The 12,646-nt window shown below is 35.2% G+C and overlaps 1 protein-coding gene across 2 annotated transcripts in view; it reads right to left on the bottom strand.

Annotated features, from left to right (window-relative positions):
* Positions 1 to 12,646, bottom strand: part of ATAD2B (ATPase family AAA domain containing 2B) — a 152,135-nt gene that overhangs the window by 60,420 nt on the left and 79,069 nt on the right. For both annotated transcript variants that reach the window (XM_080814879.1, XM_080814880.1), the window contains exon 17: positions 7,933 to 8,068. In XM_080814879.1, the coding sequence (XP_080671005.1) occupies positions 7,933 to 8,068 (136 nt within the window). The remainder of the gene's footprint in view (positions 1 to 7,932; positions 8,069 to 12,646) is intronic.

The following is a 12,646-nucleotide window of genomic DNA, read 5'->3' as shown; positions in this document are numbered from 1 at the left end:
AGACACTAAGCATTAGTGACACTATTAATTATCTAAGGTCAATGTAAGAATTCCACTTCAACAAAGAAGTTGGTATATCTGAATATCATCCAAGATGTAAGACTTTTTTTAAAATAGTTAAAATGCTAAATTCTATGTATATTTTACCACAATTTTTAAGATGGAAAAAAAAGTGGGACTTTCTCCGTGGCAGGAAAATTTGGTTTTTCAGCCAATAAAAACTAAATGCCCATACCTGAATACATAATATCTAAAGATCTAAAACAGAGAAAGCAAATTTAGGGAAATATATTAAACTAAATTCAACTTGTGTTCTCAAGATTCTACAGCACCATTAAAATGATAAATGAAACAAGTTCATCTACTATCACTATAGATAATGCAGGAAATTTTAAGTAATGCAATAAGAATAAAGCAAATAAAAAATGGAACTAATAGAAATAGATAAGGACAATACTGTTACTTATAAAGGATATGATTATGCACTAAAATAATGCAAGAGAATCAACTAATAACTGTCAGAACCTACCAGAAGTAACAATTCAGAAGACAGAAATAGAAAAATCAAAACAGATCCTAATACCATCAATAACCAATTTAAGGAAGGAAAGGAGGTCCTATTCACAAATGCAAAAATAAAATAAAATAAAACAAACAATATTAAATATTCTTAGCAAAAGTATAAAAGTACATATACATAATGAGCCTGAATATAAAGATGTCAATTCTTCCTAACCCATTTAGTGTTAACTATAGTTTATAGTATTTTATTTCATACATTTAAAATATTCATATCAAGGCCAACAGACACATGAAAAGATGCTCAAAATCACTCATTATCAGAGAAATACAAATCAAAACCACAATGAGATACCACCTCACACCTGTCAGAATGGCTGAAATTAACAACACAGAAAACAACAGATGTTGGCAAGGATGTGGAGAAAGGGGAACCCTCTTACACTGTTGGTGGGAATACAAACTGGTGCAACCACTCTGGAGAACAGTATGGAGGTTCTTCAAAAAAAAAAAAAAGACAGAACTATCCTGAGATCTAGCAATTCCACTATTGGGTATTTACCCACAGGATACAAAAATACAGATTCGAAGGGACACATGCACCCCTTATGTTTAAAACAGCCTTATCAACAGTAGCCAAACTATGGATAGAGCCCAAATGCCAATCGACTAATGAATGGATAAAGAAGACGTGGTATCTATACACAATGGAATACTACTCAGCCATCAAAAATAATGAAATATTGCCATTTGCAATGACATGGATGGAGCTAGAGTGTTATTATCGTAAGCGAAGTCAGTCCAGAAAGACAAATACCATATGGTTTCATTTATAAGTGGAATTTAAGAAACAAAACAGATGAGCAAACTGGAAAGGGGAAAAAGGCAGAGGGAAGCTAACCATAAGAGACTTAACTATAGAGAACAAATTAAAGATTGATGGAGCAAAGTGGGTGGGAGATGGGCTAGATGAGTGATGGGTATTAAGGAGGGAGGGTACCAGTTGTATTGAGCTCTGGTTATTATATGTAAGTGATGATCACTAAGTTCTACTCCTGAAACCAATATTACACTAAATGCTAACTAACTAGAATTTTAAAATGAGAAAAAAATTAAAATAGTCACATCAAAATCTAAAAAAAAAAAAACTGAGGAAGACAGAAAGATTTAAAACTTAATCACAATATCATCTGAAAGAATAATCAAGTAAGAACATCAAGAAAAATTTGGTTAAGTGTGCTAGCTCCAATTTCAGAACATTTAAACCTGTTTTGGTAATAAGTAGTTCATAAAGCTTTAATTTTTTCAGCAATTCTATGAAATACATAGCTTCCTCTTATTAAACAGATGAGGAAACCAAGACTCAAAGAAGTTAGGTATGAGACTGTACAAACAGGTGGTGAAAGACTTCAAATTTTCACTCAGGTCCACATAATTGCTAAGCTAGGGTGTACTTTTACTTTATATTGAAATATATTACAGAATGGAATAATAGGATATAATGTAGACTACACCAAACAAAACAAACACAGATCAGAACATAACAGGCACTCCAGGAACCAAGTCACTATAGTTCAAAGAATTTCATATAAGATAATAAGCATAAAAAATAAATGGAATGGAGATGAATTATATTGTTTTTAAAAAGGGAAGATTCAGATCCTCATTTCACAGAAAATTAATTCTAAAAACAATGAAAAAAGAAAAAATGAGAGATTCATGTACTTTTAACTCATAAAAAATCTACAAACTTTTGTTACTCAAAAATTACAATCTGAACCAAATGGCAAACAACTAAATCAGACAAAGAATCTGCCACTAAAAAGAATAGTTCTTAATGTATAAAGAACTTATGCTTATAGTGTTTTAACAGAAAACAGCTTCCTGGGCAAAGGACATAAACAGATAATTCAAAAAGAAAATAGTAATAATACATTATATGTTAATAAAAAAATTTCAAAAAGAAAATAGGAACGTAACAAAATGTTCATTCATTTAATAACTGGAGAATGCTTCCTATGGTAAGTCCTCAGCCCTGGATACCTAACAACACCAGTTATCATAGAGCTCATACTTGAATAGTATTGAGTGGGAAAAGGAAATATACAACTAATAAAATTCAGTGTGGTTAACAAGCAGCACTGTTTAAGTACAGAATGCTATGAGAGACCTCAATTAGAGACAAAAGGGTTTCCTGGAAAGTGTTACCAAAGCATGAACTCAACAGGCTGGAGGTATAAAGGACGGATTTTATTGAAGAAATAAAAACAGGATATACAAAGGATCGAAGGCAGCCCCTGGCCCTTTGGAGTAATAGTTCATACATCTAGCTTCTTTTAAGGTTTTAGGGCAATGTATGGGTAAAGGTTCTAGGGTTAGGGATGAGAGGAGAGGAGAATCAGATGATGAAGAGCTAAGAAGGGTTTTGTAAACCATGTTAAAAGTTTGGAATGTGCCAATCAGAGAAAGACAATTATCATATGATCTCCCTGATATGAGGAAGCTGAGAGGCAACATGGGGGGTTGGGGGATAGGAAAGGAATAAATGAAACAAGATGGGATCGGGAGGGAGACAAGCCATAAGAGACTCAACAAAACAACTGAGGGTTGCCGGGAGGAGGGGGGTAGGGAGAGGGTGGTTGGATTATGGACACTGGGGAAGGTATGTGCCATGGTGAGGGCTGTGAAGTGTAAACCTGGCGATTCACAGACCTGTACCCCTGGGGCTAATAATACATTATATGTTAATTAAAAAAACTGAAAAAAAAATTTTTTTAATTTGGAATGTGCACTGAAGTTAATGAGGAAACATATTAGCTTAAGTAGGGGAAGTGATATGATCATACACATGTTTTCAGAAGATAACTCTAGATCACTATGTCAGTAGAGGAAAAGGTTTAAAAGAAGACAAAACGGGAGGAAAGATGACCGGTTAGGAGTCTGCAGTAATAACCCAGGCATGAGATGTTAATGATAATCTAGATAAGAACAGTGTCAGAGGAAGTGAGAAGGAACAGACTAGATACGGAGGAAAGAGAGGAAGGAGTTGAGGATGATGTCCAATTCTAGTCCTAACACCTGCACGGATGGTAGCTCACCAGACTGACAGGAGGAGAAGGGGAGACACAGTGCAGTACATTCTGAAAGATGTGTGGCACACTAAGGGCAACAGGCAGCTAGAGACAGTCTAAAGTTCAAGACCAATGTTGGCTTAAGAAAGATTTGGTGGGGCACCTGGGTGGCACAGCTGGTTGGGCTTCCGACTCTTGATTTCTGCTTGGGTCATGATCTTGGGGTCATGGGACTGAGCCCTGTGCTGGGCTCCATGTTCAGCGCAGTCTTAGGACTCTCACTCTGCCCCTCCCCCCACTCAAATAAATAAATAAATCTTGGAAGAAAGGAAGGAAGGAAGAGAGGAAGGAAGATTTGGTAGTTACAGGTCAGAGGAGAGACTTGGTAGTTATTAATAGAGATGAAAAAATTATGAAAATAATGAAAACACCTGTTATATGTTAGATTGATAAGTTAAGAATTAATTTTAATACTATTAGCAAGCAGATGTTGGGAAAATTGGTTTTCTCATGACTAGTGGCAATGGAAAAAAGCAAAATTTTCCAAAATTAAATTTGGCAATTATGTCACATACATGCTAAGATACATATCCAAGGATATTCTGCAACTCGTCCCACTCCCAAGGACTCCCTTACCTCTTAAGCATTCTCTACATTTTTTTCATAGTGTGTATCTTCTAATACTTTATCTATCTAATACACTTATTGTTTTATTGTCTATCTCCATCTAAAACATAAGCTGAATGAGGTCAGGGGTCTTTGTCCATTTTGTTCACGGACATATTCCAAGTACCTAGGACAACAAATAGCACATGATGGGCACTTTGACAAAATATCTGAATGAGTAAATATGAAAGAACAAATGAATGATTCAAACAAGCAAGAAGATATTATTTTCATCTATCTGGTTGGCAAAGATTTAAAAAGGCAGTGTTCAGAATTGACACGGGTATAGGAAAAATAACACTCTCATATATCAGTGCTGAAAATGTAAATTGGTACAACTGTTCTAGAAGTCAATTTAACAACCTGTATCAAGTTTTAAATGTATATACCCTTTGACATAGCAATCACTGTTTTTAAAATTTACCCTAAGCTATGAATCAGATAATGATGTTAAAAATGTATACTGAGAAAGATGCCTATCCAGATCCACATATCTATCATAGAAGAAGAAAATTGGAAATTTCAATCTTTATTAATAAGGTTATAAAAATTATGGAACATCCAAAAAATAAAATACTATGTAGCTATTTTAAAAGAATGACATTAAACATATACTGGCATAAAATAACATTCCCAATATAGTAGATAAAAAAGCAAGTTACATTAGCCTTACAGGAGGATTTTAATTTACATAAAATAATATGTGGGTCTGTCTATACGCATAGAGAGAATATGGAAGTGTGGTCACCAAAACTTTAACAAAAATTACCTTCAGGTGCTTGGGCTTTAATTTTTACTTTCTTCTTTATGCTCTTCTTTATTACTTGAATTTTCTACAGAGTATATCATCTTTCTAATCAGAAAAAACAAAGCTATTTTCATTTAGAAAACCTCAGAAAGCTCTGTTTCTAATCCCCTTATGGCAATAAACAGTAAGAAAGAAAACTTATTTTCCATCATAAGGGTTCTCTATCAGATTGGTAGACTTTAAATATCTTGACTTCTATTTCACCTTAAATCTAAATAAAGGTTTCAACACTGTTTTAGGAAACTATTCCCTATTAGAAACCCACCAACAATGCCCAAGCTAGTGTTACTAGAGACCAGTATTAAAGTCATGCTTTCTACCTATCTAGCTAGCACTTTTACTGTATTGATATACACATACTAACACTTGTTCAAACACAAAGCCAAACCAAACCAACAACAACAACAAAAACCCACATACAGCCTTTATTAAAGGCCTCTATTCTAAAGTGTATGCTTTTTTGGAAAGCATGAAAATCCTACTGTCCAACCTACCCAAAAAAACAATACAATTCCCGATCTACCTATTAAGCTCAGAAATCAATTTGGAAATCACATAGATAATTTAAAAAAAAAAAATGGATCCTAAGAAACAAACAGTACAGAGCCTAACTCTGCTACCTTCCAGCACCTTAATCATGGGCAATTTACTTATTTTTCATTGCGTTTCGGTTTCCTTGTCTATAAAATGATGATACCACAAATGCTGTATGACTGATGAGAGTCCTATATAAAGCTTCAAGCTTTATATACTTGCCTCATGTCTAGTTTATATTGAGCATCAGATGCTAACTCTTACCCCTTCATATTCAGGAGGACAGCAAATCCTCCTTGACTTCCCAATGAAAGCTTCTAGTTCTGCTATCAAGCATTTCAGCCATATAACAACGTCTGTCACCCTCAATAAAAAAGAACTTCTCCAGAGTAAGAACTACTTTACTCATGCTTATGTTTTCAGTACCTAATACAGTGACAGGCATAAACACATAAAAATTGGGAGAATGGGTCAGTAAATAAAGAAGTAAATGAATGGGGGTGCCTGGGTAGCTCAGTCGTTAAGCATCTGCCTTTGGCTCAGGTCATGATCCCAGGGTCCTGGGATAGAGGCCGCATCAGGCTCCCTGCTCAGGCTCCCTGCTCGGGAGAAAACCTGTTTCTCCCTCTCCCACTCCCGCTGCTTTTGTTCTCTCTCTCTGTGTCTCTCTCTGTCAAATAAATAAAATCTTTAAAAAACAAAAGAAAAGAAATGAATGGAACTTATAAAAACATCTAAAACAAAAAAAGCTTACTTCTAGGATATAGCTGTCTCCCTATTAAATAAAAATCACATCATGAACTAGAAATTTTACATAAAAGAAGCTAAAATTAAACCAATTCCTTCAAAAAGTTTAATCCAAACAAAACTGTACCGAGATATACATTAAATGACAGAGAACGTTAATAAAAAATCGGCCTCAAAACTGCACATTAAGTTTTCTAAATCAAAGATATTTCTTTATCACTTTACTGACAACAGAGTTAACTCATAAAATTTGAACAAGTTCTTTGATGAGAATTTCTTAGCCTCTATTATATATTTCAAATCCAAATAACTAAACAAATCACACACATGCACATAGGGTAGTCAGGTGAGAATCAGAAAAAAAAATGATTATTTGGTTTTCCCTAAGCCATCAATAAAATAGATTTGTGAAATTACCGAAAAAATCTAAGAAAATGTCCCTGAGGACATAAAAGAAAAGATCTGGAATAGAAGAAAAGTTTCTAATAGAAGAACCTTGCTGTTAAAGAACAAAAGAAAAAAAGAATAAATGAAAGTAACTTAATTTCATTTTAAAAAATAAAAAATATGACTTATCAGTGCAAATAATCAAATTAACATTTTGCCAAAATCAACATGGGAGAAACTTTAAGCTGAAGACTTAAGTTTGTTCAAAATATCTCTAAAAAGAATTTAAAAGTACATACAACCAATCCAGCCTTTTCTAATAAAAGTGCTATTAGACCTACCTGACAAAGCATTATGGTCCTATAACTATCATGCTAACTATGTGAATGCAAGTGATGAAGCTGCTAATAGTTGAAAACTATTTGGTCTCTTAAGTTAAAATTACATTAGCACTAAAGTTGTTTCCCCAATAAAGTGCCTGACAAAAGCTGCTTTAATATGAATAAAGGTGAATGTAAACAGAAAAACCATAACATCAGGAAGAAGTAAACTAATGAGGTTTTGGAGAATCAAAAAGTTATCTGTTGATCTGTTTACTAAGAAACTTCTAATTCAGAATCCTTTTAGTACTCTTAGAATCCCTAAACTATCATCTGACACTTGTTACAATTTAAAATATTCCAGATCATGATAAACATTTCATTTTTGACCATTTTAGTTCAACATAAAAGGCATTAAAATTGGGGACATAAGCTGACTTTCTAAAAGACAACCCCTTGCTTCTACCTTGGTTTAAAAAAAAGAAGAGGGACACCTGGGTGGCTCAGTCAATCAAGCATCTGCCCTCACCGTGCTGGAATCCAGCTCCCAGGGTGGGGAGTCTGCTTCTCCCTCTCCCTGTGCCCTTCCACCCCCTACCACGTGTGCTCACTCTCTCTCTCAAATAAATAAAATCTTGCAAATTAAATAACTAAATCTCCTTTTAAAAAATCACAGTTTACAAAAAAATAATCTTTAGTTTACCAATAAACCCAATTATTACCACACAAAGAAGCATACACAGTAAAACTTTCCCAGAATTGAGTCCAAACAGCAGAAAGACTCCTCAAAGTTACAACCTTAAGTAAAAATACACCATAATTCTAAATATGAAACAGTAAAAATCACTCTGAATTTTTAAAAAATTGGTATGATACTTACATTGTAAAATGAAGGTAGGGTTTATGTACAGCAGCAGCTGATGACTGTTTCTTTGGTGATCCTGAGTGACAACTGGTCTCAAAAATTGATAAAGCATTCTCATCTTCACTATCATCTAAAATCAGAGTTTCTATATCTGTTCAAAAAAAAAATCACAACAATTATGAGGCTTATGAAGTCCTTTAATATTAGTGCCCCACCAAAGCTAAGGAAAGTTGGTTTAAAAATCAGTGATATTAATATGTTACCTATCAAATAATACGGATCAACCAAGCAAACTGACAAACTGCAGGGTTTTTTTTTAATAATTTGTAAATGGAATTAATGGAATTATTTTACCTTTACAGACTGCCTAATACTGAGATGCGATTCAGAAGACTTCACTGACTAACCATAAGAAGTCTGGAAAAGAAATGACACTCTCCTAAAATACTCACATATTTATTAAAAATTTCTAAGTCAGGGCGCCTGGGTGGCTCAGTGGGTTAAAGCCTCTGCCTTTGGCTCAGGTTGTGATCCCAAGGTTCTGGGATCGAGCCCCCATCAGGCTCTCTGCTCAGCGGGGAGCCTGCTTCCCTTCCTCTCTCTCTGCCTGCCTCTCTGCCTACCTGTGATCTCTGTCAAATAAATAAATAAAATCTTAAAAAAAAAAAAATTCTAAGTCAACTTGACCAAGTAGTTGCTTAGCTGCTAGGGTGCTACAGTTATGGCCAACTCTTTACAAAAACAACAAGAAACAAGCTGACTTATTTTCTAACATGGCATACACATACACACACGTATAGATATACACCTAGGTAAGAGAGTCAGGAATTCTGTGAAAACAAAACCAATCTTAAAAATGCACTCATTCATCTAACCAAAGAGGCAAAGAATCTATACTCAGAAAACTATAAAGTACTCATGAAAGAAACTGAGGAAGACACAAAGAAATGGAAAAATATTCCATGCTCATGGATTGGAAGAACAAATATTGTGAAAATGTCTATTCTACCTAAAGCAATCTACACATTTAATGCAATCCCTATCAAAATCCCATCCATTTTTTTTTAAAGAAATAGAACAAATAATCCTAAAATTTATATGGAACCAGAAAAGACCTCGAATAGCCAAAGGAATATTGAAAAAGAAAGCCAAAGTCGGTGGCATCACAATTCCAGACTTCAAGCTCTATTACAAAGCTGTCATCATCAAGACAGTATGGTACTGGCACAAAAACAGACATATAGATCAATGGAACAGAATAGAGAGCCCAGAAATAGACCCTCAACTCTATGGTCAACTAATCTTCGACAAAGCAGGAAAGAATATCCAATGGAAAAAAGACAGCCTCTTCAACAAATGGTGTTGGGAAAATTGGACAGCCACATGCAGAAAAATGAAATTGGACTATTTCCTTACACCACACATGAAAATAGACTCAAAATGGATGAAGGACCTCAATGTGAGAAAGGAATCTATCAAAATCCTTGAGGAGAATGCAGGCAGCAACCTCTTTGACCTCAACCGCAGCAACTTCTTCCTAGGAACATCGCCAAAGGCAACAGAAGCAAGGGCAAAAATGAACTATTAGGATTTCATCAAGATCAAAAGCTTTTGCACAGCAAAGGAAACAGTTAACAAAACCAAAAGACAACTGACAGAATGGGAGAAGATATTTGCAAACGACATATCAGATAAAGGGCTAGTATCCAAAATCTATAAAGAGCTTAGCAAACTCAATACCCAAAGAACAAATAATCCAGTCAAGAAATGGGCAGAGGACATGAATAGACATTTCTGCAAAGAAGATATCCAGATGGCCAACAGACACATGAAAAAATGCTCCACATCACTCGGCATCAGGGAAATACAAATCAAAACCACAATGAGATACCACCTCACACCAGTCAGAATGGCTAAAATTAACAAGTCAAGAAATGACAGATGCTGGCGAGGATGCGGAGAGAGGGGAACCCTCCTACACTGCTGGTGGGAATGCAAGCTGGTGCAACCACTCTGGAAAACAGTGTGGAGGTTCCTCAAAAAACTGAAAATAGAGCTACCCTATGACCCAGCAATTACACTACTGGGTATATATCCTAAAGATACAAACGTGGTGCTCCGAAGGGGCACGTGCACCCGAATGTTTTAGCAGCAATGTCCACAACAGCCAAATTGTGGAAAGAGCCTAGATGTCCATCAACAGATGAATGGATAAAGAAGATGTGGTATATATACACAATGGAATACAATGCAGCCATCAAAAGACATGAAATCTTGCCATTTGTGACGACATGGATGGAACTAGAGGGTATCATGCTTAGCGAAATAAGTCAATCGGAAAAAGACAACTATCATATGATCTCTTTGATATGAGGAAGTGGAGATGCAAGGCAGGGGGGTTGGGGGGAGGTAGGAAAAGAAAAAATGAAAAGATGGGATTGGGAGGGAGACAAACCATAAAAGACTCAATCTCAAAAAACAGACTGAGGGTTGCTGGGAGGAGGGGGGATGGGAGAGGGTGGTGGGGAAATGGACACTGGGGAGGGTATGTGCTATGATGAGTGCTGTGAAATGTGTAAACCTGGCGATTCACAGACCTGTACCCCTGGGGATAAAAATACATTATATGTTTATTAAAATAAATAAATAAATTGTACCGTGGGGAAAAAAAAATGCACTCATTCAAGTAACATTAGTCTCTATCTGAGCCTGCCATCTGTTACAGTTCAGTGGACAAACTGGAACCATTATCTCTATTGAGGGTGCAGTACTTAAAAACATACCTGGGCTACTACCTCAAGTACTAATAACTGTGCTTCACACATACCGAACAAAAGTGTCAATCAAAAAAAAAAAGTGTCAATCACTCAATAAAAAGTAATGCTACATGTGTAGGAGAAATGAGAGAATTAACACTGATAGAAATCATACTCTTCTCCCCCCCAAAAAAATAAAGAAAAAGAAAAAGAAAAAAAAAAAGAGGAATAATTTCTACAAAGAGGTATTGAACTGTGCTGGCAGATATAGATTTCAATGGATTTTATAAGCTAAATATTTTTTAAGATTTTATTTATTTATTTGTCAGAGAGAGAGAGAGAGAGAGAGCACAAGCAGGCAGAGTGGCAGGCAGAGGGAGAAGCAGGCTCCCTGCTAAGCAAAGAGCCCAATGCGGGAATCCATCCCAGGACCCTGGGATCATGACCTGAGCCGAAAGCAGACACTTAACCAACTGAGCCACCCATGTGTCCCCAACTGAATACCTTTTGAGTGATAATTTCATATACCAGTCTACGAAGGATGGTTAAGACCAAAACAAACCAGAATAATATATCTAAATAACTAAAAAATAATTATTAATAATCAAATAATCATAATTTGGTTTCTCTTCTCTACTGGTACATGAAGAAAAAACTGGAACTAAAGCATACTCTATACTTAAAAAATTTATAAGAAAACAGATAATAATGTCATAAAAAATTCTCAAATGAAAATAAAGGAACTATATCATATGTCTATATACAGAGATAAAGAAGATGTGGTGTATATATATAATGGAATACGACTCAGCCATCAAATAAAATAATATCTTGCCATTTGCAATGACATGGACAGAACTAGACAGTATTATGCTAAGTGAAGTAAGTCAATCAGAGAAAGATAATTATATGACCTCACTCATATGGAATTTAATAAACAAAACAGAGAATCATAGGCGGAGAGAGGGAAAAACAAAACAAGACAAAATCAGAGAGGGAGACAAACAATATGAGACTCTTAATCATAAGAAATAAACTGAGGGTGGCTGGAGGGGGATGAAAGGGGGATGGGGTAACTGGGTGATAGGCAGTAAAGAGGGCACGTGATATAATGAGCACTGGGTATTATACAAAATTGATGAATCACTGAACTCTGCCTCTGAAACTAATAATACAATATATGTTAATTAACTGAATTTAAATTTTAAAACATCATAAATAAAAAGATGAACTATCATAATCTCTCAAATGGGAAGATACGATTTTTATTATTTTCTAAAGGTGACATTAGTTTTTTTTTAAATTTGGGGAAAAGAGGGGCGCCTGCCTGGCTCAGTGGGTTAAAGCCTCTGCCTTCGGCTCAGGTCATGATCCCGCGGTCCTGGGATCGAGCCCCACATCAGGCTCTCTGCTCAGTGGGGAGCCTGCTTCCTCCTCTCTCTGCCTGCCTCTCTGCCTACTTGTGATCTGTCAAATAAATAAATAAATAAAATCTTAAAAAAAAAATTGGGGGAAAAGATACATATCCTCAGTTATGAAAATCAGAGATAAGAAATGTACGATTCATGGCAGAGTACCTGGCACATTCATAATAAAATATTTATTCCCCACCCTACTTAACAAACTTATGAGATCAAGTAATCCATGTGATATTTCATGAGAATCTATCCCTGAAAAATACAGTTCCCAAAAAAGTATTTATAAAGACAGCAAAATGCATTGACTATAGATGATTTTTACTACATATAATACTTTTAATGTTAGTATAATTAACTGAACAATTTTCTGGTGCAGACTTCATGCCAAATAAGGTATTAGGAACTGGAAAAATTAAGATAATTAAAACTCATTACTTTCTCTTCAAAGTTCACAGACCTTAGTATATAAACCTAAAGTTTCCCTGTAAATGGTTGACTTCTTTTTTCTTAAGATTTTATTTATTTATTTGAGAGAGAGAGAGAACAAGAGACAGA

This window comes from Martes martes (assembly GCF_963455335.1).
Source record: "Martes martes genome assembly, chromosome: 9".
Lineage (NCBI taxonomy): Eukaryota > Metazoa > Chordata > Mammalia > Carnivora > Mustelidae > Martes > Martes martes.
Note: the sequence above shows the minus strand (reverse complement) of the source record. Positions and strands in the feature narration are given on the sequence as shown.